This window comes from Anolis sagrei, chromosome 2 (assembly GCF_037176765.1).
Source record: "Anolis sagrei isolate rAnoSag1 chromosome 2, rAnoSag1.mat, whole genome shotgun sequence".
Taxonomy (NCBI): domain Eukaryota; kingdom Metazoa; phylum Chordata; class Lepidosauria; order Squamata; family Dactyloidae; genus Anolis; species Anolis sagrei.
The window spans coordinates 240,424,041-240,451,670 of NC_090022.1; the positions used below are offsets into that span (position 1 = coordinate 240,424,041).

Genomic DNA, 27,630 nt, shown 5'->3' on the forward strand with positions numbered 1-27,630 from the left:
AAAGTATCTTTCTTACAGACTCATATAGGAAACTGTTTTTGTTCTTGTGTGCCTTCAAGTTATTTCTGACAGATGCTAACTCTAAGTTCTATCGCAGTACTTTCTTGGCTAGATGTATTCATAATGGGGGTATTGCTTTTGCCTTCTCTGTGGTTGAGAAAATGTGATTTGCCCAAGGTCACTTAGTGGGTTTCCATGCCCGAGTGGGGATTCAAACCCTGGTCTGATGAGTCCAAGCTCAAACTACTATACCATGCTAACTTTCTATATGGGAAGACAGACTCCTTCAAGTAGCCTGGACTATTTGAATTTTCCCTACTTCTGTGTTATTTAAATCATCATCACCAACATACAATGGAAACATAAACTACTGATATAATATTATGGTGTAATTCAACTTGCAGGGAAGTTTTTCATCCTGCGGGATGGGAGAAGAGTTTTTAAAATTGATTCCCTCTCATCTGAAGCCTCACATGCTTCTTTCCATGTTGTTCTGGGAGATGATCCAACCCTCTCAGACATTAGAAATAGGAAACTGACAAAAAAAAATTCTACCCTACCCTTTCACACACACAATCCTTTACTTCAGTAGATTGAAATCTATTCTGTACCATTAGATCCATCTTTTATTCTTTTATCCATTAGCAATTCCATAAGGTGCACAATCTAAGTAAGACTGAATATAAAGTTAAGAGAAATATGTGGAACTATTTCATCTAAAGTGCTCTAAATTCTTTCCCAAAGGCTAGAAATAAGGATAGAGTTAAAGGTTCGTCCAATTCACTGAGTGTCAGTTTACTGAACTTTTAAAATTGATTGTTTATTGCATGATTGGTTGTGAGAAATGTAAGCAATGCACCAAAGCGGGAATTGTTGATTTGAAATAGTAGGGGGAAAATATTTTGTCATAGCATGCTGATGCAATTTCCAGTCTTGCGACTGCTACTGTGGTCAAATGTACACTAGGCTTTGCAGATGGAAACATCATTTAAAGTTCACTGCCAAGCACAGGAAAAACACTCTCATTACTTCTAGAAATGATTTTACCAGCTGCATATTTTATGATTCACAGTGAGTTCAACAGTATCTCTGTCTGCCCCAGAGTCAAAAGAGCTGATATGAATTTGATATCCATTGTCTCAAAATTCACATTTAAAGCCTATCCTAATGATTTGCTAAGTTCAAAACAACAACAAAGTGTGACTCCATCTTGTAACACTGGGTGAAGTGCCCACATCATGGAATTGCACTGCAACAGAAAATGGGTTTAACTGATTGAGCTGGGCACATGACCTGGGAAATCTAGCCAAACCCAATTCTGCCACATATTGCATTTGTTGGCTGTATGAAGTCACAATCTCCAGGAGTTACTCGTAAAATAGGAATAGTTGTTCATTGTATGTGAATACTAAGAGACTAAATGAGGCATGGAATATAACCTTGTGAACTAAGTACATCATGTTCTTTGAGTCTGAAGAAGAGAATCCAACAATTTTACAAGAACATCAGATGAGTGCGGACATACTCCTGAATATTTCATTCTGTAGGCAAGGAAACAAAATAATGTATATTCTTTGAGACTCCAAGGCTAAAAGGGAGCCATGTTTGTTTTAGTACAAATAAGAGAGGGACAGAAAATAAAACTCTTGTGCCACCTGTAAGACTACCCAATTAATTTTAGCACAAGTTTCACATATACATTGAGGAAGTAATTAAAGGTTCAATTATATATACATAACTACATAGTTGTGGGATTAGAATAAGAGAAAACAGGAATAATAAAAAAGACAATTACAACACTAATCATAAAATCTCACTGCACTCGTCCTCTTCAAACTTAGTTGTTAGAGACCACATTTTGCCAACCCCAATGTGTTTAGAATGCCCACTGTAGTTTCTTTACTGTATTTTGCTAACATGGAATAAAGAGTGACTAAAAATGTTGTTACCACAATGGCAAGATGGTGCCATTTCAGAACAAAAGAGAGTCTAAATTGATATTGTGCATTTCTTGAGAGTTTATGTTCATTTCCTAGTTTTTTGGATTCACATCTCATTTTTGCTTAGGTTTAGTTGGGGATTATAGTGGTGATATTTGAATGGTCCAAGGAATAATGTTGGTTATCTTCTTTTTCCAGAAAATGAGACTGATCAACTATACAAATGTTTTGGTTAATAGGAATCCCTTTTTCTGGCTATCAGTGTTTGGATGTTGTGATATACCCTTTCATTCTATGCTCACAAACTTGTCGATATATTGGACATTGTTATGTACGGAAATGCACTGGCATTGTCATAAGATTAAAAATACACCAGAATGTCCTAACTGTGAGTACTATCATAAATAGTTACAGGCCTTACTGCCAAGTAACTATGTATAAGGAAAGAGGATTCAAAAAGAAAGATGGAAAGTTGTCTTCACAAGATGAAATGAAATTTTGGACAGATGATATATAAAAGGAGTGGTTCGGGGGGAGGGAAAATGGTGATGAGGGATAGAAAATAATTTATAAACATAAAAATAACAGTAGATGCCAAAAGATAATGTATTGTAGATTGTACTGAATATTATGTGTATGGCGTAAAACAAACGATATATAACAAATGTATTGAAATATGATAAAATAAATAAAAAACCCTATGTATAAGGATTTTGCAATTTGTTTAATATAATGCCCCTTTTCAATGTAAGTGAAAAAGAAGGTCCAGGGGCAATTTTCCATACATCACAGACCCACTGTGGGCTGAACCGCCCCTACATGTAAACTGGAAATTGCCAGTCCACTTCCTGTTTTTTTTAAAAATAAAAGAAACCTCTTTTCCCTTTGTCAGAATATGATACAAACATCCTTTGAAAAAAACAAAGAAGTCATGCTTGCCCACTTCTATGTTTTTTGTTGACTACATCACAAAAAGTGCACCACATTCTCACTCTTGATAATATAACCAGAAGTTTATTCATTATACAAAAGGGTTGATTCATCCTTCTGGTATGAGAACTGAAATAAATAATCGTTTGGATGAAGGACAAGTTGTCCTTATTTCAGATAAATCAGAAAGACAATGTGATTTTCATCAGTTAAGAAATTGGAGGCAGATGCTTTTATGCAACTCTCACACAACAAAGGTTGCCATGAGGGGATGCATTAGGTGCTATTTTACACGTTTCCTCTTGCTCCCTTCAAATACTGCAACACACACAACCTGTTCTTCCTCCTCTGCCATAATTTTACTTCTGACATTTTAACAAAGGGAACCAGGGGCTTTTTCCTTTCCTCAAACTACCATTATGAATTAAAATGACTGTAAGAAAAACCCTAAAGCAATGACTTCAGCTGAAAGTTTAAAACTGGAAATTATGATCTGAGCTTTTTAGAAAGTTTATAAAAATGTTAGAAAGGTTCCCATTCAACCCAGTAGTCACATATGGGAAATATAATTTACTGCCTTTCCTCTGGAATACAAACATCAGTTAGCAAGATGACAATTTTGTGGTAATTTTAAAAGCAGTAGTTCTTCAAATTGCCCTTCTCAACCAACTGCAGGAAAGTATTTTGGCTATCAATGCTACAAAAAACAAGTTAGACAAAAGGAAAAAGCTAGGTCATAACATCATTCAGTGGGGGAATCACAAAAGCCAAAATTATATGATTTGACTTTTCCATTTCCTTAGAAATCCTTCAGTTTTCAATGTCAGCATTTGCTTGAGACAATGTCCCTTAATTTTTACTTGAAAGATATCTCATAATACTCCCCAAAAGTAAGAGAATTAGATTTGAATAATAAACAATATTGAGGATAAAATGTCAATACATGTCCCTAGTTTTGACAGAAGTAACTTCAATGTTACTTATTTTAGGTCAGGTGTGCAATCTGCAGTCTCCCAGAACAAGATGGCTTACAACTTCTATCACTGCTCATCACTAGCAATGCTGGGGAAGGCTAATGGAGGCATTAGTCCAACAACTTGTGGAGGATTGGTTACAAGATGCCCACCTCTGTTCTAGAAAGTATCAATGCAATTTGCAGCTTGATTACTTTCATGCTTCACTACAAATCAATACAAACCAGACAGCAATGATGTATAGGTAACTGCTATTTCTATACTCTACTGACTTCCTATAGACTTACTGGTGTGAATCCATTTTGGTTCACAATAAAGAGAAACCATGGGCAGTTTCTTCCAATTCTAGATGTATGAAATTAACTCAAAATGTAATTTTATATATTTAGAATAGTCCCAAATTCCTGAGCTGGGTGATGAGAAACATCCTAAACACACATCATAACTATCCTAGCCTTTCTCACATGAAATATATACGGTGCTTCAAAAAGATTAACCTGATTTGAAATTGCTACATCTCTGAAACTACAAACCACCAAAGAAACTCTTCCTATTTGAAAGGGTGGGGTATAGATTTTCAAATGTGACTGCTAGATGCCCCTTCCAGTGAACAAACGGACCCTACCCTCAGTCACTTGCAAGATGTCGACCTTGCAGCATAAGGTATTTTGTGTTCTCTATGGTTCTAATGTTGTCTGCACAGCAGGTGGAAGGCACATAGAACATTAATAAAATGATTAGTAGAACTTTTTTGAAACACTCTGTATAACAGAAGTGAGAGGTCAAGCCAGCAATGCCCAATTCAAGTCCTAGATGTAAAACAGTGATTCTCAACCTGTGGGCCCCCGGGTGTTTTGGCCTACCACTTCCAGAAATCCCAGCCCGTTTATCGGCTGTTAGGATTTCTGGGAGTTGAAGGCCAAAACATCTGGGACCCACAGGTTGAGAACTACTGATGTAAAAGGATTCACCAAGCCACTCATCATGCGAGTGGTATACAAAGGGAAATCAGACTTCATAGTTATAGTACTATTAGCCATTAGTCCTGATTAACCCTCAACCTGGCAGATGGGATAGCTTAGCCTTGCTGTCATGTTATGTTAAAGACACTGGAACTAGTTTAATTTTTGAAGCTGAGCGGGATTGGACTTGATTAATTCTTGGGTGGCAAATAACCAGGGGCTCCAAATAGGATTAGAAAAGAATCTTGCCTGAAACTCTGAAAGGCTGTTCCCATGCAAAGTTAACAATGCTAAGCTTCTGGAAATATAAGGCAGCTTCCTACGTTCTCCAGGTCATGTCGTGTTGTAGAATACACAAAGAACTAGAACCACAACGTAGATAATTTATGATATTTCCACCTGGAAAGCTGTAAACAATATTGCCAAGTATTAAGCACCTGACACCCACACATTCTCAGACAAATACTGGCATAAAGAATTACGATCTATGACATACAAAGCTAGATTTACCTTAGAGATTAATTCACATCTCTCCATTTATGTTCACACAAACATTGATTCATTGACTGTTTCATTCTAAGGGTGATTACTCATGGAACATCTTTAATTGTCATTAACAAAGACTCCAACAAATCCCTTAAGTAGAGTCAAGGTGGGGAGGAAGAAGCTTCCCCTGGGCAAGGCTACAAAATTCCAGGGCAAGTTTCTTCCAAATGTCTAATCTTAATTAAGAGACCACTGAACCACAATACTTAACAGTTTCATACTTTTATATGAAATTTTATACCATGTCATATATTAGGAATATAAAGTAAAGTACAATAAATAACTACAGTTATAATTCCTTGTTACACTATCTTAGAGGACAAAGAAAATTATGTATCCCATGCTCTTCATTCATAATATACCTTCCATTGTTGTTTTTGACATCCATGAAATTAATCCTGTAGAGAGAGAGAACTAGCTAGGTTCACAGTGTTCTTTGTCTCTTTCCTGTATTTTAAAATACGTGTTTTATACAATCCTGGCAAAACGAAGGCTGAAGAATCTAAAAACAGTTTTCTGTTCCAATAGCTTCAAAATCTCCTGCAAACAATTAACCCAGTTTTTTCATCCACGTAGCTGGAATTTTCAACAAATGTTGTTTCCCCAAAATGAAAGGTATTTCTAGCTTTTCCATTAGTAATGATGAATATTTCAAAAACATCTGTTTACTTTAAAAATCCATTGAGCTTTCTAAATAATAATGAAGTATAAAGTTCAAGGAAAAAATGCCTTGGCCAAACCATGTTGATGTAATGTATTTGCTAAAGTTAAAAATATAATTCAATTTAATGGTTAATGACAGGAACTACTCAGGTATCCTGTAACTGCACATGGATAGTAAAGAATTATTACTGACAACTGTTAACATCAATGAGAATGTTTGAATTTTGAGAACACGTGTTGTTTCTAATATTTTTTTCATATACATATAACGTTTAAACATAAGAAGAGAGTTCTAGATAGAGGCTCATATACACTTTTTATGCAGTACAAATACCAGCTCAGGTAAAAATAGTTCCTAGTTTATGCCCCTCATTTTCCTCAAGCATATTTCTGAGGAGCCATTGCCATATTTAAACATGAAAGGACTATAACTCGAGTTATATTGCAACATTGGTTTTAAAAGTGAGTCCACATGCTTCAATGTTTGAAAATGGTAATGGCTTTCTGCTTATATTCTTGAAAACTAATGAAAGTCTCCGAAAGTCACCTGTGCTATGGTAAGATGGTCCAGAGGAATATATTTTACCCATCACGGATGGGTGTTCTAACCAATGCAAACCACAAATACATTGGCACTTTCCAGCAAGTATTAGCCACCGAAGAATCTTTAAGAGACACTCCACATTCTTCTTCCTATCTTCTTCCCTTCCACAAAGTAAGTTTTCCAGGCTTAGGACAGAAAAAGGGGGAGGCAAGGTTGGGTCACCCACTTTGTGAGTATTCTCCAACCTTTTTACGAGGTCTTAAAATTAACACTTACAATCTCATCTCACCAGAGCCTGTATCCACTTTAAATCTGGTTTCTGCCTCCTGGAGAATTCTGGGGTTTGTAGTTTAGTGAGACCCAAGACTTGTCTGGCTGAGCAGTTTAAAGTCCCCTCCCTAAACTACAAGCCCTAGAATTCCGCAGGAGGCAGAAACTGGATTTAACGTGGATCCATGCTCTAGTGTGATGACGTCCTTGCAGAATTCAAATTCAGTTATTGCTCAACTGTAGTGCTCAAAAAGTGTCTAGAGGAGAAGCAACTGAACACTCATGCGATTTTGACTGAAAGCTTTCCCGATGGGGAAACTGTTACAAAATTAACTCTCTTATGCTGAAATACTGAATAGGAAAAAATGTAAAGAGAATTTGTATTTCTGAGGAGAAGAAAGAAATGGACACCTGCAATACATCACATTCATGTTGCATAGAAAAGCAACAATTGCATTCAATTGTACCTACTCTTTGAGATTCTGTTCACTCAAATAAAGTTGGCAAAATGTTATGACAATATGGATCTATGTTTTTTCACTATTATATTTGCTTTTATGGCTACAACTAGTATCAAAAATTTTGCGAAAAGTTTACAAAAAGAGTTTGAAAAAAGGAAACACATAAAAAAATCTTTGAAGTATTTGCTATATGCTGTCTATGGACAGTGTTGAAGACTATATTTAATCTACTTTTCACTAATCCTGAGAGAATTTCTGAGTTTGAAATACTTGTAAGAATTAGTATGAACTATAAAATTAGTAGTATCCATCTGTTTATGATAGAAAGCTAAGCATTCATTAAAAGGGAAAAACCACATTCCTGCAGCTTAATATTATGGTTAAGCCTCAAAGATTGTTCTTGTATTTTGACTTTTAAAAGCATAAACATTGCACAATGAGAATACATTGTATAACTAAGCTATTCATTGCTACAGAAAAATTCTGTCACACAAGAGTCTGCCAGGCATTTAATGGGCCAATGTGTCAGTGTAAGAGAAGTAAGAGAGACTCGCAAATGCTAATGAATGCCCTGGCTACAGAAGAAAAAAAAATCTGTGGTTTCAGTTCATTTTGTCAGTTACTGCTGTGCATATTAGGGCAGTGACAGCACCACATAAAAATGTAAGGAGTTGGCAAGTAGGAAGATTAGGAACTATGATGTCAACTACCAAAATGGTCAGCCATGCTTGTGTGCAGCAAAATCACTCATAAGAAATAACTTAGTCCAGGAATTAAAACTTGGGGCACACACTGCTCTTGGAAACAAATATATATTTAGATTGGCAACTCTTGAAACGTCAAATTTGTCTAGCACCTTGACAGTTGACTAATAAACAGTAAAATAGAAATTTAAAATAGCCACAATGCTTGCAATCTGGTACTCTTCCAAAAGTTATATCTACAGCCATCCATACAAGATCTAAAAGAAGTTTATTTAAAAGGATACTTCAAAGATGACCCACACAGATGTTCTAGATATTCAAAACATGCTTTGCATTACCTTCATTGCTTGAATTTCTTCCAGTAACCTCTGTACACGTTTGTGATTTTTCAACACTGCTTCTTCAGTGCCCCTGAGGGAGGAAAGTATTCAATTAATACTTTTGATAGTGTGTGTGTGCATGTGTGTATGTACGGATATATATAAACAATCAGTTTTTGTTGGCTGTATAACGAATTATAATAGGAATTAGTACCAACAAGGCAATAGGTTCACTTCATTCTCTGCTTCTAAAACATAATCTTATAAAATATTATCACACAGATCCAAGGACAACAAAACTTTCTTTATTCCCTAATCATGATTAGGAAAAATGATCTTTCACTGGTAGGTAAGGGTTTTGGGTTAATTTATGGAACTTATTATAATGGCTTAGTATTTGACCCATGCATTTGGGCTGCCTGGGAATAGTTTTACCCCAAATGATAAATATATATATATTGTGACATTTTTCAAATCAATGGCATGCTCTTTCCCTAGCATTGTGTGAAAGATGAGACTAGAAACATCAACTTTCTGGTTTAAAATATGTGTACTTTACTATGTTTGAAGCGGCAACAACAATAGCAATTCTTTATTACAGTACAAAGACCCAGCAAGTTCAAATTCATAACATGCAAGATAAATTAAGAACACGAGGTCAAATACAGTTATCTGTTCCCCAATTCTGACAACCTCAGACAAAAAACTAGCAAAAGCAAATATCAAACCGGAATTCTTATTTTCTTGTAAGAATTTGACATAAATCTGGGTTGATTTTCCAGGTAGATTCAACATTAATGGATTAATCATATGTTGTCAAGTCTGTCTGTAGAATGCACAAGAGAAAAGATTGTGCTTCATGGATTCCACTTCATGGTTACTGTAGGGTCATAATATTGTGATATAAGGAACACCAGCAAAACTATGGTGGAGAATCAGATTTCCAACCGTCCAACTCTCCAACACTACACAATGATTTAATGTTATGTCCAAACATACTAGTTGACAATGTATCAAAAATAAAGTGTTCCAATAAATACGTATTGTAGAACCGTGACTATTATCTTTTCTTGAATTGTTTATTTCCCATTCAACAGTTGTATAGCAATGTGCACACTAGACTCTGACACTGACCAGGGATACTAAGGCTGTCTCCCATAGAAAGAATATAGAATCATAAAACTAAAGGAGACCGCAATAGGAATCCAGTCCACTTCCCTGTCATGTAGAAATACACAATCAAAGTATTCCTGATACAAGCCATCCAGTCTCTCTTTAAAAATCTCTGGATAAGACCCTATCACATTCCAAGGTAGTATATTCCATTATTGGAAGATCTTGCCATCAAAGAAATTCTTCTTAATGTTTAGGTGACATCTCTTTTCATGTAATGTGAATCCGCTGCTCTGAGTTCCAGTCTTTAGACAGTAGAAAACAAAGTTGCTCCACCTTCAATATGACATCAATTTAAATGCCTAAAACGTGGTTGCCATGTTATCTCTTAACCTTCCCTTCTGCAGCCTAACCATAGCCAGCTCCTAAGCCACACTTCATGGTTTCCAGACCTTTTCCTAGTTTGGTTGCCCTCTTCTGGATATGTTCCAAAATGACAATATCATTCTTGAATTATGTTGCCCAGAACTGGACATATGGTAAAGAGAAGACATTCATGGACTTCAAAGATGGAGAAACTGGAGGAAGATTACTTCCCTCTCCTTGTCAGAAAAACCACTTGACTCCAACTGCTCGTTGTCTGGGATTGCAAAATGAAAAACACACGCACACGCCTCTTCCTTTACACAGGGAATCAAGAGGCTTTGGGCTGTATATGAATGTGTCAGGAAAACCAAAATGGTCATTTCTCTATATCAGATGATACTACTCAGCTTGTATTACATCAGAAACATGAATTTGCTTGCTTGTTTCTACCTTCCCACACCTCAACTCTTGATGCTCTTCAAGTATAGGACTGGCTGGTATCCGAGGCTAATGACATGAGAGAATGAGTCGAGCTCCAACAAATAGGATATGGCAAAAGCTGACAAAAAAAAGGAAATATCTTTAATCCTGAGGCACCTGGAGATGACAAGGGCAACAGGATAGGAAAGCCTGGCTCCTCCGTTTCATTTCAAATATGATTCTTTTGGAATCCTTTTAGAATTTTAGACACCAATCTTTATCTCCAACTATATGAAATATGGTGTAAAGTGTAAGTAGTAGTCACTGAATGGTTGCTGTGCTACTAACTAAAAAGCAGACAAAAATAACAGGAAATGTTGGATTTATATTACCCAACTAATGTTGTATAGATGAGAAGCGTACATCTAACTCAGGATTTGGTCGAAGTCACATATGATTGATGTGTTTTACATGAAAAACACAGAGGAAAAAAAATTAAACTTACTTTTTTGATTTTAGTTTTGCAATGTGTCTGGTCAGTTTGCGAATTGTCAGAACTCGAATCTTTTTAACTTCTTTTCTCATCTTTACAACCTGTTTTGGAGAAAACCCATAACATAAAATGTTAGGCAGAATATTGCAAATATAACTTGGATTATGCCAAGTTTACAAATCACTTTCAGCAGAGTAAGCTTCCTTGCTTATCATATTCCTGAATTCAGATTTCTCTTTAGAATCAAACCACTTCCAAAATCATTCAGCCAGTTGAAAAACAAATCAGTAATCTATGAGGCCTGAATGCAAACAATGTATGAAAAAGCCAAAACATGCAGGCCTGTTGAATATTCTTAGATGTAGGCTATACTTCAATCAAGACCTGCGTGACCGCATCACCATCTACGAACCCACGCGCTCGTTACGGTCATCTGGAGAGGCCCTGCTCGTGATCCCACCCACGTCGCAAGCGCGCTTGGTGGGGACACGTGACAGGGCCTTTTCTGTGGCGGCCCCCCGACTTTGGAACGCCCTCCCAAAAGATCTCAGACAGGCCCCCACTCTAGCCGTTTTCAGAAGGAACTTAAAAACTTGGCTGTTCCGTTGTGCCTTCCCAGACTAGGAATCCCCACCCCAAGTCCTAGGAGCACCTTAGCATAACAAATTGTCGCTGCACATCGCACTTTTAACCCTACGTGCCTCCTGCCATTCAGCACTTTTAACCCTTGTACCCCAGTGCGCCGGCCGAACCAGTTTTTAATAATGTCCTGATGTACTGCCATTGTTGTTATTTTGCTTATTGTTTTGATTTGCTTAGTATTGCGGTGTTATGTTATTTGCTTATTGTTTGATTTGCCTTGTTGTTGTGATGTTATATTCTCTATTGTATTGTGTTTGAGGCTTCGGCCTGTGTAAGCCGCATCGAGTCCTCTGGGAGATGCTAGCGGGGTACAAATAAAGTTAATAATAATAATAATAATAATAATAATAATAATTTGTTATTTGTTCATTAACATACCCATGTTATCATAACAATCCCTGTACCACCTTCTTCAAAGATATGTACAGAACAAGATTCTCTTCAATTGACACATAAATGATCTAATTTAAGATAATGATTAAAAATAGTTGTTCATTCTTTAGTAACTTCATAATGTCATTTAACTGTGAAATAGCCAGTTTTCTATCACAACATAATGTAAGTATACACTGACAGCCAAAACATCATGAATACAAATTTTATCTTAAGACACTAATTATGCAAAGCAACATTCTGAATCTCAATTTTCAATGAAATAGTACAAGTATTAAACCTGTTGCTGATCATTCAAATAAATTTAATTGTTTAAAAATACTTCATTACCACAAGGAAATATTTTATAGTTATGTCTTTTGTTTGTGGTGAAGTGTGACTTGTAACCTGCAGTATTTAAAGTTGCATAAATGGGGGGGGGGGGATGGTAGCCAGCTCAACTAACTTTGAGCTGGGTTGCTATGGAAAAGAGGCGGAGCCAACTGCCACTTGGCAGGGCAGCCATTTTAAAACGGTCAGTCTGTAGTGTGTGAACTGCAGGAGTGGCTGGTTCTGTAGTAGTGAGAACCAGGAAGGTAATCTGTAGTTTAAAAACTATAGGGAAAGGCTGATTCTACTGTAGTGAGAATCAGGAAGGTTTTGGCTTTTAGCCCAGGTAGTTTAGATAAGTCAAGTTGACTTATTTATATTAGTGGTTGGTGTATGAGTAGAAAGGGTGAGAGAAACCCAGTGAGAATCTTGAATACAACAGAAATATCACAAAGGAAGAATAAGCTTGTATCTGAAGTAATCTACTAAGGAAAGAATCATAGTTTGAAGAAAAATAGTTTGAAACCTGTTTAGTGGAAGGAAGAGTCCCTTCCAGAGTTCTTTTAAGAAATGTTATAAATGTAACCTCTGAAGATATGTGCCTCTAAGAGTCAAGAAACATTGAAACCATCAAGCTTCTGCTACATTTCAATACGCTTGTTACAGTTTCTTATAAAGCCGGTCTCTGTTACAAATCCTTTCCAAGTTAAGTCACTCTACACCTTGAAGAAAGACCAATTCAATATTACTAGCTATTAGCTACGCTATCAATTTAATAAGCCCTTACAAAGTGGAGGCTCCTTTACAAAACCGTTACAAATTGGTGCCATCCTCGTTACAGTATGTTGGTCTTTTACCGGGCCAGTGCTCAATTCTCATTTTTTTCTGCATTCTTCACAAGTGGCTTTGTCACTGGAGCAAGACTGGGAAAGATGTTTAAGAATTAACAGAAGTATACATGACACTGCATGTGTCCATATCCAATAACCTGTCCTAAGAGATTGAGGGGGCGGGTTTGTGTTCTCCTTGTTAGTAAAAATATCATGATTTTTACTAACAGTACATCATGTCTTCCTGAATTTCCTCTTTTCCTCAGGAATATTCCCCACAGCACGGTTTCAACTGTTTACATCTGCTATAGATATGACAACATTTTATTTTCTAGTTTATCTGTATTGTTATAGAAAATTGTTCTTGTCTATATAGCAATAGGAAGAATAACCCTGTGCAAAGCCAGTATGGCGTAGTTGTTTGAGTGCTGAACTAGAATTCTGAATTTCTGTTCAGCTATGGAAACCCACTGGGTGTCCTTGGGCAAAGCATACTTTGTCGACCTCAGAGGAAAGCAAAGGCAAAGCATATCCGAACAAATATTTCCAACCCCCAAAAATGCTCGCTTTAGGATTGCCATATGACAGAAACAACTTGAAGGCAATACCAAGGAAGAATAACAGATAGTAAATACCAAAGCATCAAGCTGATCCCATTTGGATTTAAAAGAGCAGTCAGAGAGAATACAGGGTTTATTTTCCTTCTACTGATGGAAGGCCAAAAAGACAGCTACATTCTGTGGAAATACATTCCAAACAGAACAAATATTGATACAGAAACAGTATTAAAACCCAACTCCCTTTAAAAGTTTACTGTAAGGTGGAAGTATTTTCCTCTTGAAACCAATTAGTCATGAATGAGAAATGACCACAGTGACCATTTCACGTTAACCAACACCCTTCTTCTTATTACCAGACAAACAGGAAATACTGGTTTGAATAATTACTTCTGAAGAGACAAAATTTAAATAAATTAACCCCGTAATAGGAGGTAATTGTCCATAAATATCCTCCCTGATTGTGTTTGCAAGGAAATATGCTTTCACGCATAACATCAATAGCAAGCTGAAAAATATTTTACCCAGAAGCTCACTTTTAATAATGGATATAAAAACAGATATTATACTGGCACCAAATTTGTGTTCCCCATCAAAAATTCTTGGCCAACGTCTAAATGTTCACCTTCAAAAATTCAAGACAAGAAGGCCTACCTTCTACTCCAGGGGTCCTCAAACTTTTTAAACAGAGGACCAGGTGACAGTCCCTCAAACTGTTGGAGGGCTGGATTATAATTTGGAAAAAAACCCCAAAAACGAATGAATTCCTAGGCACACCACACATATCTTATTTGTAATAATTAAAATGAAGACCAATTTTAACAAATATAAACTTATTAGTATTTCAGTGGGAAGTGTGGGCCTGCTTTTGGCTGATGAGATAGGATTGTTGCTGTTGTGTGCTTTCAAATCGTTTCAGACTTAGGTTGACCCTGAATAAGGACCAGGTAAATGACCTTGGAGGGCCGCATCCGGCCCTCGGGTCTTAGTTTGAGGACCCCTGTTCTACTCTATTCTGCATAAGATGCTGTCTATTCCATCTGTTCCCGACCAGCATCTTCAGGTTCCCACAACCTAGAGTTCTCCAAATATCACTGACTAACTTTCGTAATACCTTACCAGTGACACTGTTAGCTGGGACTGATGGGATATGCAGTCAAACACATATGGCAATCAACCACCTTTGACTTGACTTGCCACAAGTGTTTCCTGCCAAGGTATTGAATTTTGTATGCATGCAGTAGTAAACATCAGATCCCAATTATAAGTAGAAAGACAGCTGGCCAGCTGGCCAGATACCCATGAGAAGCCAATGTGAAAGACACAAATGTAAAATGACTCTCCCAAATCTGTCTCTTAGTGAACAGTCTATTGAGATATGTGCATTATTTGATTTGTTGCTGTTGTGTGCCTTCAAGTCATTTCAAACTTCCAGTGACTCTAAGGTGAACCTATTACAGGATTTTCTTGGCAAGATTTGTTCAAAGGAGAGTTTCTTTTGCCATCTTCCGAGAGAGTATGATATTCCTAAGATTTCCTAGTGGGTTTGCATGGCTGAGTAGGAAGTCAAACCTTGGTTTCAAAAATCACAGTCCCATGTGGAACCACCATACCACACTGGCTTTGATACCAGAGGTTAACATAATAATCATAGCTAGTTAGCACTGAGGGCTTTTCCCTCCACGAAATAACCCAATTTCTAATTTAAAGGCCATTAAACCAATTAGAAATAATGACATCTAATACAGACTAATATGCATCAACTTGTGTATAGCATCTAGATACAGAGAAGTCATATCCCTACTCTATTCTGCTTTGGTCAAATCCAACCGGGAATCCTGTGTCGAGTTCTTGGCACCACAATTCAGGAAAGATATTGGCAAGTTAGAACATGTCCAGAGAAGGGTGGTCAAAATGATCAAAAGCTTGGAAGCCAAGCCCTACAAGAAGTGGCTTAGGGAGCTGTATATGTTTAGCTTGGAGAAAAGAAAGTTGGGAGGGGACATGCTAACCATGTTTAAATATTTGAAAGGATATCACAGTGAGGAGGGGACATGGAACAATAGATTCAAATTGCAAGAAAGGAGATTCCACTGTATATTAGGATTGCTGACTGTAAGAGCTGTTCAGAAATGGAATATATTGCTTTCGAGTGTTGAACCCCCTGCTCTGGAGGTTTTTAAACAGAGGCTGAATAGCCATCTGTTGGGAGTGCTATGATTGTATATTCCTGCATGGCACAGGGAAGGACTGTATATAGCCTTTCAAAGGAGAAATTCTATGATTATTTATGATATTTTATATATCACTTTATATTTATTTATTTTATTTACAGTCTTTATACCCGTCCTTCTCAATCCGGAAGGGGACTCAAGAGAGACCATACAAGGACAACAATTCGATGCTATATACACAAAAGACATAAAATAAACATATACATTAAAACATGAATGTAAAATCATATCAAAATTAAAACACATTATGAAAACCATGCAATCCGAGATCATAGTCAAAAAGTTAAATGTTTCTTATGTAATTATTCAATAAGATTTTCCAAGGTAGTCAATAAGATTTTCCAAGGTAGTCAAAAGAAACCTGACAATCCAACAAGGCAAAAGGTTCAGCTAAATATGATTAAATATGCTTTTTAGCTTTCTTCCATACAACTAATGTAATATCATACATGTGATAATTACACACATGACAACTGAGGTATCACTCTAATAAACTTCAGTTAAATCTGAAACATGAATGAGACATAGGGTTGAGGGGAAGAGGATGGATGTATTAAAGAACTCACTGGACCTAAGCCAAAGATCATACAGTGCAAAGACCTTGTAAGGGGTGGCAATTATAGGAAAGAAGTAGGACATCAGAATAAAATGTTATACTTGGCTACTTTAAGAGGTTGCTTTAAGTTTGAACAGAAAGAAGAGATCCAACTTAAGCTAGCTCTCAGCCAAAAATGTAAGAATACAGGCAGTCTCGAAGTTACGAACAAAATAGTAAGTTTGAGCCGTAAGTTTGTTCTTAAGTTGAATTTGTATGTAGTAGGAACAGATACATTTTAAGTGTAACTCTATCTATCTATCTATCTATCTATCTATCTAAGCTTTAGATACCACAGTGAAGGGTTAACACTCTTGTAGTGTTTGGCTATCTGTGCCCCTATTCAGAAGATTTCACTTCACTTTCTGTCCATGAGATAATTGGATTTTGAAAAATGTGGCTTGCTGTGGAAACAAGGATTAGAGATGAAAGTTTCAGCAGAGACACCTTTCCCCCATAACTATTTTGCAAGCAAATTTCCCTTCCTAGGGACAGATTTCTCTCACTTCTTGTTATCTCTCCCATGTTTGTAACTGTGAGTCATTTGTTAGTCAGATGTTTGTAATTCTGGGACTGGGATGTGCCCTGGAGATTTTAGAAGGGATGGTGTGATGAAATTAGTTCTATGATATCTGTAGAACATGCACTGAAGAAGCACATGCTCAGTTCTTTCTACGTGTCCAAACTCACAGGGGCATAATCTCTCTTGAAGGGGGTCTTCCGATACCTCCCCTCCAATACAGCCGATGGGAGGTCATGACATCTCACCAGGGCAAAAGCCCTTCAGTGTTTGGGCACCTCCAGGTCTGTTAGGTATGCCATGGGAGCAGTGATGTATCTATTGGCTTCAGTAACAATAAAGGTTGGGGAACAGGCTAGGTCCAATTGGCGTTCTATGTCCAGGATCCATTGCTTAATTAGATCCTTGGCTTGGTCCCATCTCATGTTTAACAATTGTCCTTGGGAGAAACCTACTGTTGCGATCTTTACTGCCATGGTTATAGTCCACGTTGACTGGAAGTTGTCCCTCGTGGTTAGAGGGACAAGATCATGTGAGAAGGATAGACGTAGCTAGTAATTGAGAATAGTTGTCCATACTCTCACCTCCACTTTCACAAAGCATGTCTCCAATTGCAGGCTGGCATTAGAGACACATCTGGGAGACGGTTTTAGGAGTTTTGATTGAACACATTCTAGTGGGGTATAATTTGAAAAGGGGCCAAGCTGGGCTCCATACAGCATTTTTGCGATTGGTTTAGCTTCTAAAAGTTTAAGTGCCGCTAGTATAAAGTGGCCTCCTCCCATCTTCAGGTGTCTTAAGATGGCGGTCGAGCTACTGTGCACTGTCTCTGCTGCATACTCTGCATAGGTTTTCCTGCTGTTAGTGCAATGGAGGAATACTTCCAGGTATTTAAAACTTGAAACCTACTCACTTTGGTGTCCATCTATTCTCCAGTTATGCTTCTTGTTTTATAGGTAGATAAAGAGCTAAGGTTTGCTTGAAAGTTTTCTATAATGCAGGCATGAGCTACCAGAAGGTTTAACCAACTGTGCTCATTATGAGAGCCCGGGAAGACTACTTTGTGGATTACAGCCCCTAGGATTCAATAGCCAACATAACCCATGAATACAATGACCTGAGGGTTCTAAGAGTTATCTTTCTTTTTATGAAGCTCCTTTCTTGGCATTCAGTAGTAACCCAATAATAACCACACTTGTTTACTTTAGTCCTTGAATTCCTGCTTACTTTACAGGAATCTGTTTTTGTAAAGTGCACTGAATGTTCCCAACTGTGGTGATTAAATTACCAAACCTGCTTCTATCATATTAAGGACAGCAAAGTGTGTTTAATCTTAAAACTGTATCTACACTACAGAGTTACAGCAACTTGATGCTACTTGAGCAGTTTGTTATCTGTAACAATACTGTAGTTCAGAGGACTATCTTAATACTTTCTAGCAAATAATACTAAGCATATCATAAAGCTACAAATCCCAAGAGGCATAACAGTTGTAGTGTCATTAAATTGCTGTAACTGAGGACACACTTTAAGGTTCTTTGGAAAGCTACCAAGCTTTAGATTTTAAGAATGCCTTGTCACAGTAAACTGGATTATGTTTTAGTAATATTGGGCCACACCTTAGTTCAAGCACATAGTAAGAAATAAGAGGCACGGGTCTCTATTTTCCCCCCCAAAGAGGCATCTTTTCTCTTTATGAATTGGATGCGAGACATTATTTTAATGAACCACAGATTAATTTAATTTTAATATCAACAAATGTGCTGTTGTTTGTAATTAACACTTAACAATGCTGCATGACACTCTTTTGTGCCTGACAATGAATACCAGGCTAATGGTTTTACTTTGCTGTAGAGTTGCCAAAGCCCATGTTTAATGATGTTCGCATAACTCAGTGGTTCTCAATCTGTGGGTCCCCAGATATTTTGGCCTTTAACGCCCAGAAATCCTAACAGCTGGTAAACTGACTGGGATTTCTATGAGTTGTAGGCCAAAACACCTGGAGACCCACAGGCTGGAAACTACTGGCATAATCCAAAACTTGCATCACATTTGAAAGGGTATCTAGATCCACACTAAAGTTTAAATACACTGTAGCCATATTTTAAGACACTAACTGTGAAGAAAACCTAATGTTTTCTGAATTATCAGTTCAGTGTTTTATATTTTAAAAACTCAATTCTTGCCCCTTTCGAGGCCTCCTTTAAGCTAACATGAAAACAGCTGCAGCAAGTTTTATATAGAACACACATGATATGGTCACAATTCTGTAAAATTGGCAGTAAGTTAAAATTCCCTTACTGACTTTTTGGATTATTCTTTGCTTTATCGTCATAGTGTGCTTTAATTTAAATGGGATAAGCCGTTCACCACTCCCTCCAACATTTTGCATGAAATATAAAGTCCAAATATAGACAAAACTGACTCACTTGGTTTAATGTTATTTAGAATATACAATGAAAGCCAGTATAATCCAGTACGAATTAACATAACTGTTACAATGAACAAAAACTACAGATAATGAAAATGCACCATGAAAATTCTTGTTTTGCCTAAGAAGCAAAAACATATGAATCAAAGTAAGAAAATTATGTATGGAAATACCGGCAGTTCTCGAGTTACAAACATCTACCTTACAAAGACTCATAGTTAAGAATGGGGTTGAGACAACAGGAAGTGAGAGAAATCTACTCCTAGGAAGGGAAATTCACTCCTGAAAGAGTTATCATGGGGAAAAGGTGTCTCCACTGAAGCTTTATAACCAATGCTTGATTCCACAACAAGCCAAATTTTTCAAAATCCAATTATCACAGGGACAGAAAGTGGGGTGAAATCTTCTGAACAGGAGCACAGACAGCAAAAGAAACACCGCTGGGGTGTTAAATTTTTCCTATGCTATCAAATGCTTGAAGAAGCTGGGGGTGGTGACTGCCGACAGGGAGCTCAAGCATGGGCTGGTTCATGAGGTCACGGAGAGTCGGAAGCGACTGAACGAATTAACAACAACACTCAAAGCTTGCATATATGTAGATAGATATTACACTTTTAAATGTACCTTTTTTGACTTACATACAAATCTAAATCTAACAAACCTAAATAACCTATCTTGTTCATAACTTGGAGACTGCCTGTAGACCATCGGACCTCAATCCAACTCCTATTTCTAAATATACAAGATACAAAAGTTTCATTATATCTAATGTATATAAGGAAGTAATAATTGCTTTAGCCTTCAACGCCCAGCATCGGTTTGCCAGTCTGGTTTTTTACTTTGGTATTCAAGGCAGAGTTGAGTATATGAAGATGAGAAACAAAGTACTTAACTTTCTTCTGCTTCTTCCCAATCAGTTTTCTTCATTTATCTTGACTAATAATAATGTGGAAGTTAAGCTCTACTGCCATGTATTTCTTACAAGTCTTTTCATTCTATCCAGAGTGTAAACAAATGTTTGGCACTGAACATTTAGTTCCATTCTTGTATTTAAACTTGACAAGGCTGGACATCCATTGCTCACCATGAATTTGAAAATGACTATGACCAAGAAGTGAAGTCCCTTGTGTTCTCTTTCTGTTTAAATTCTTTTCTACTGTTAGCCTTCTAAATTAATATGTCTTAATTCATAAATTACTCACCCAATACCACCACCCCCTGATGCCTTTCCATATTGAGGCCTCCAAATACCACTTTGCCCATTTCCCTGGTATACCCATGACTCTTATGCAGCTAGATATTACTCCACCCTTTCATCTGCTTCCATTTTATCATTTAAGAGAATAGCCTACCAATTCAATGTTGTGCTGATGATGATATACAAATCAATAATTTCCTTCGGTAATGTGCTACAATAAAACCAAGTGCTTCAAGTCTAATCTTTGTCACAATTTTAGCTATGTTTGCAATATAATTCATGTCGTATTTCTAAATTCCTAGTATATCTGTAATTCATATTGATTGAATGCATGCATATAAATACAAATTTCCTGTGTATGTGAAGAACACATGCTAACAAACTAACTTTCCTCTAATTCCACGCTGAAATTCCATATTCCAACTGACCTAGCACTTACTCTAATTTCATCCCCATTCCATCACACCCATATGTTGTCGATCATCCCTCTTCCCCTTCTTGTCATAGGAAAGTTCAAACTGACTTTCCACACAACTGACCCATTTGCAGAGTTAGTCATATTGGAGCCTGGGCATGTCATGTAATGTCTTCCTGAAGGCCATCTAATGGATTTATATGACAGATTCTGAAGCTTTCTAACTGACTAGCTCTGTGACTTAGATTATATGGTACATGAGTACAAACACTAGTGCATACATCAGAGTTGTGGTTGGAGCTATTTTTTGTAGCAGTACCATCAAATTAAAAGGGGCAGGAATGCTACTGTGCATCACCCTAGTTCGATCTATCCTCTTTGCTCTATAATCAAATGCATGGCATTCTGCTTCTTGTTCTCAACTGCCTATGGCTTAAGCTTTTAAAAAATCCATGTGTCAGCAGAACTAGTGAAAGGTATCATCAAAGAAATAAATGTAACATATTGCAGCATATGGCCGGAATAGGGATGCTATAAAGATGCATCTGCATATCCAGAAAGGGGGCTCAATTTACAATCTGGGAAGCAGCACATGTCATGGAATCAAGAACACAAATAACAAGCAGACTGGAAAAAAGAAAACCCATACTTCTCCCTCTTTACCCACCAGAATTCCTGAATACTCCTTAACTGGAACAATCTCAATTTAAACAGTATTTTGCATATATCCAGTCCCTGTGAAACCCATTATTATGGATTCCACTCATTTAGGAACATATCCATAGCTGAAAAATAATAGCTTACTCATCCCAATTAAAAAGCAACAACATCGATCGATGTTAATTCTGTTACTGCAATACTGTTCAGCAGTGCCATGGCATTGACACTGCACTGAGATATATAACAATCATGAGTACATAATGTCAGAGGGCTCTAAATACATCCTTATACACCTGAAGGTGTACCAGTAAAGCATAGTTATTATCCCCATCATAGCTATACTACAGTTTCTTTAAGTATAGTTCTGAGCAAATTCCCATGACTGAGCTTGCATATTTCTTTATTATGCACCAGTCAAGTAAGCAGCCACATGTTTTATTTTTGGCAACTTCCAGCTAGTCTACGTGGCCCAACCAATGACACTTTATATAAACTGCTCTGAGCTGAAGCAAAGAATCTCTTTTAAATATATAGTCAATTAATACTGTTCAGTTTATGGCAAATACATAGACTGCTTTTGAATTTTAATTTCTTCAAAATCTGAAGAAGTAAAACAGTCTGAAGTGCTGATCACTGTTTGCTTTTAAAGTTCTGCAACTGATGATGTGGCAACTTGCACTTGAATAATAGTTGCTGGAAAAGATCCTAGGAAAAAAATGCTGTTTTTCTGAATTCTATTTCAGAGAGCTTGGAAATTTTATAAGAATTGGTTGTTTAGAACATTGACAAGGTCAGTGAAAGAATTTTAGTGATCATAACTGAACTATTTTGAAGACTTTTTTATACTCATTCCCAAATATCTAATGATTCAGACCCAAGATTGGCTCACTACCTTAATGTTCTATACATCTCTGCCCTTTGACAGAAAACAATTAAGTCTACTAAAGCCACCAATAAAGCTATATGGAATAGAGATTTGGTAGATACTGTATGCAGAATTATGAACTTTTAGTAGACATGTGAAATTTGGCTTATGCTTTATCATCGTATCACATTTAGAGAAAGAAAATATTCACAATATTTCCTGTTCCTTTACCAGCTCAACCTTGTTGTTAATACCCCAAATTGGGGGTGGAGAATCATGATCAGAATGGCTAATTTCCCTGCTATGTAAGGATGGATGGCATCAAAGAGGATGGCAACATCATTGGTCCCTAGCCAAAACTTCCTTGACCAGTATTTTAGCAAGTGATCCAGCTTTTTTGCTTGTTCCCAGGGTCAGGTCTCTGCTAGCACCTGTACACTTTGTCTAAAATGAGCTGAAAGATTCTTGTCAATATAAATAGGCTTTAGACTTTAATCACTATAGACTGGTTAGATGACAACATTATTTAAATACTTGATTGCATCTACAAAAATGACCTGGAGGATGAACATGGTCTGCAAGGCGAACCTATCCCTTGCCTAAGTAAAGAAAGGACTATCTTCAAAGTATAAAGGGACTCTTCATAAAACCACCCTGGGCTCAATACAATTAGCAAAATGAATGCCCTGTGTGCAGAAGTGTTGGATATCAAATCAGGAAAGGAAAAGATATTATTATTATTATTATTATTATTATTATTATTATTATTATTATTATTTAGATGTTATGCTTATCATGTTAGCAGATGACACCACATTAGGTGTTCTACAGACAAATGAGGCTTCTACATTTCGTGAGACAAACCTGATTAAAAGTTAGAATACCTACTCCCAAGCAAATAAGAACCGAGGTTTGTGCATGAAAGCACTCATACCACCAAAAAATAGGTGATCTGTGTCCTTATCTGTTGGAGTTAGAAAGAAGCTTTTAATTTCTTTTCAGCACACAGCCCAAAGCATGTGGCAGTTACATTTGAAAGTACACATGTTGTCAGGATCTTTTAAACCAAGGGAAACCTGTTCTGCTCCACATTTCACTGGGCACCTTTTTATCTAATGGATTTCCGTAAAGCCTTTGACAAGGTCCGCCATGATCTTCTTTCTAACAAACTAGTAAAATGTGGGCTAGGCAATTCTACTATTAGGTAATTGGTTAAGAGATTGAAATCAACTATCCTGGAAAGAATTTACTAGTGGGGTGCTAAAGTGTTTGGTCCTGGGCCCAATTCAACATTTTTATTAAGGATTTTATTAAGAACTTGGATGATGTGTTTATATGTGTGTGTGTTTTATTGCATTGTATTTTATATTGTGCTATATTTTTATGTTTTTAGGCACTTTGTGCCATCTGTAAGCCGCCCCGAGTCCCTTCTGGGAGATGGTGGCAGGATATAGGAATAAAGTTGTTATTATTATTTTACTGACACAAAAACACAGTATGTCACAGCAAACGAGATATAAATGATGGATTTCATATCACAAAATCACAAGTTGAACACTTCCTGTTTCTAGGACTGTGTGATGTATTTTCGAATGATCCAAGTAAGGTGGCCTTTTGCAGTTGACAGATCATGATTATTATTATTATTATTATTATTATTATTATTATTATTTAAAGGGTATGCTTATCGTGTTAGCAGATGACACCAAATTAGGAAGGATAGCGAATACTCCAGAAGACAGGATCAGAATTCAAAATTACCTTAACAGATTAAAGAGTTGGGCCAAAACTAAGAAAATGAATTTCAACAATGAGAAATGTAAGATACTACACTTAGGCAGAGAGAAAAATGAAATGCAAAGATACAGCATGGGTGATGCCTGGCTGTTTGGTGCATCCTGTGTAATTCAACTAGGATCGTTACAATTATATATAAAAAATTAATTATAGAAAAACCAGATCTGAGTTATTTGTTGCATTTATATAAAATTGCCAATGAACTTCTTATATTTCACTGCAATTTCTTGCATAAGCCCTACAAAGTTATCAGCTGGGTAATACATAAGGCGGAAATGTTCTAAAATAAACATAAAATTCTTCTGGGAACATTATACTTTTCCAAATTTAAAGTAATCAGCTTGTAAATTAAACATATTTACAAGAGAAAGTGAAGAAGAAACCAACATGAGGGGGAAAGCTTATTACTTATTTTGTGCTGCCCTCTAGCAACATTTTAAAGTATCATTTGAGGAAGCTACACAAACTATTTGGTATCACATGTATGGATGTCAGCTGATACAATCTATCAATATATACCAAGAAATAAATTCTAATGAATTCAGTGGGGGTTGTCCCTATTGTTCAACATAAAGCAAAATGCCAGAACTTTAAAGTCTTGTTTTTCAGTTGTATACGTTTTGCAGGTTGTGTAGAAATGACACTCAAAAAAACAATGAGTACTACCTCCTTACCCAACAGGAGACAAACAATTTGTGCATCTCAGGGGGTTACGGAATGCGTACTGGACAGAGCCATGGTGGCTTCTAACACTAATTTAAAACACTATTAAAGATGGGCCAAACTCCCATTAACAACCTGTATATATTTATTAAAGTATTTGAAATAAATTCTCCCTTGGTATCAATTGGCATTTGATTCCAGGACTTCCTGTAGCTATCAAAACCTGTAGATGCTCAAGTGCCATTATATACAATGGCATGGTAAAAAGGTGTGCCTTATTATATAAAATGATAAAATCAAGGTTTGGCTTTAAAAATATTTTCAATCCATGGATGATTGAATACATGGATGCAGAACAAACTGCACATTTTAAACTTCATAATTTCTTGTTAATAATATAATTCTATATGTAACCAAATTATCAATGAAACATGTCATGTTGCTAAAGCAACACTAAAAGTTTAGATTTGATCAATATCCCTTTCCTCAAATCTGTTTCTCCCAAAAGGGATGGGATCTACAATGGCTTTAAAATCTCTGGGAGTTGTAGTTCACCCACATCCACAGAACACTGAGCATTCAACTGCTGATGGATCTTGACCAAACTTGGTACACATACCCAACATGGCCAACTTTGAATTCTGGTGGGGTTTGGGAGGACTGACCCAGCACAATGGAAGTTGTAATTCACCCACATCCAAAGAACCCTGTGACCCCCACCTATGATGGATCTGAATCACACTTGGCACACAGAACCTCCATGACCAACAAAACCTACTGGAGGGGTTTGGGGGGAGGGACTAACCCAGCATGGTGGGAGTTGTAGTTAACCTTACATCTACAGATGGATGGATCTTGATCGAACGTGGCACACATCCCCACCCCTGGCCAACAGAACATATTGGAGGCAGTTGAGGGGACTGACCCAGCACGATGGAAATTATAGTTCACCATGAAGCCAGAGAGAGTAGGCTGAACCCCACCGATGACGGATATGGAGCAAACTTGGCACACTTATCCAACATGACCAACTTTAAGTACTGGTGGAGTTTGAGAGGGATTAACCGGGCATGATATGAGTTGCAGTCCATTCACACACACACACAAACACACACACACACACATATATATATATTGTCATGCGACCATTAATAAAATAGATTTCACTTCAGCAATCCCAATTGATGAAAGATCATGATATGATAAATGCATTCATTTTTGGTACAAGTTGCTTTTCAAAGAACCAATTAAAGCAGTGTTTTTGTTATGTACTTTCAATCACCTGGTATTGTTAGTAGTGTCTTTTCCAACTACAGTGACCTTATTATAAGTTTTCCTAGGTGAGATTTATTCAGCAATGCTTTGCCACTGCACTCCTCTGAACATAGCACACAGCACCTGGCATGAGACACTTCCCTGACTCTGCTTAGGTACTGAGATCAGGATATGGCATATTCAAGGAAATGGTTATACAAGATACATACAGCATGCTTATAGGAAGCCATATTTGGAGTATATTGTATAGAGGCAGTCCCCATGTTATGAGCAAGATAGGTTCTGAAGTTAGTTCTTAAATTGAATTTGTAAGTCAGAACAGGTGCATTTTTAAGTGTAACTCCAGCAAAAATATATTAGCTTTGGATAGCATAAGAAAGGGTTAACAGCCCTATGGTGTTTCTTTTGTTATCTGTGCCAGTGTTTAAATTTCACCTCACTTTCTGTCCTTGAGATAATTGACTTTTGTAAAAATTAACTTGTTGGGGAAACAAGGATTGGTGATAAAGCTTCAGTGGAGACACCTTTTATCCATGATAACTATTTCAGGAGTGCATTTCCCTTCCAAGGGGTAGAGTTCTCTCATTTCCTATAATCTCACTCCTGTTCTTAACCATGAGTAATTTGCAAGTCAGATGTTTGTAACTTAGGAACCATCTGTATTGCCTTGGTAATATTGCTACACTTATAATCCTATTAAGAAAAGCCTAGAACCTAAAGATTGTTCTAATTGACTTTGTTCCTCCAGGTCAGGCATAGGCAAACTGGCTTTCCAAGTGTTTTGGACTTCAACTCACACAATTCCTAACAGCTGGTAGGCTATTAGGAATTGTGGGAGCTGAAGTCCAAAACACATGGAAAGCCAAAGTTTGCCCATGCCTGCTCCAGGTGTTTTAATGTAATCCCAGAAGCTCCAGACAGTTTGACCAACAGTCAGGAATTTTGGGAGCTGAAGCCCAAGACATATTTATCACCAATATTTGGGAAGTCCTGAATGAATATCCCTTCAAAGTCACCTGTCGATGGATGGTGATCTAATGAATTTCATAGGGTTTCATGGGTGGTTTTTACCAGGTCCTTCTCCTTATATAAAGCCTACAGCACGTGGTATTCATTGGCTGTCTCCTATCCAAGAACTAACCAGGGCCAACCCTGCTTAGCTTACAAGATCAGATGGGATCTGGTGCATGTGGGTATAAATCCAACTGCCTGAATGAAGCAAAACACAGCAGCATAATGAATGGGATATGATGGTTGATTCAGCAACTAAAGGTGCATCTGTGCTCCAGAATGAATGCAGTTTGGCAGAACTTTAGCTGCTTTGTAGTTCACCTGCATCCAGAGAGCACTGTGGACTCAAACAATGTTGGATTTGGACCAAACTTGGCACAAATACTCAAAATGCCCAAATATGAACACCGTTGGAGTTTGGGGAAAATAGACCTTGACATTTGGGAGTTGTAGTTACTGGGATTTATAGTTCACCTACAATGAAAGAGCACTCTAAACCCAGCTCACAATGGATCTGCACCAAACTTGT

At 37.1% G+C, this 27,630-nt stretch overlaps 1 protein-coding gene across 1 annotated transcript in view; it reads right to left on the bottom strand.

Annotated features, from left to right (window-relative positions):
• Positions 1 to 27,630, bottom strand: part of SRFBP1 (serum response factor binding protein 1) — a 41,866-nt gene that overhangs the window by 13,077 nt on the left and 1,159 nt on the right. The window contains exons 2-3 of the mRNA XM_060761952.2: positions 10,719 to 10,807; positions 8,333 to 8,405 (exon numbers count right to left, since the gene is read on the bottom strand). Of these exons, the coding sequence (XP_060617935.2) occupies positions 8,333 to 8,405; positions 10,719 to 10,807 (162 nt within the window). The remainder of the gene's footprint in view (positions 1 to 8,332; positions 8,406 to 10,718; positions 10,808 to 27,630) is intronic.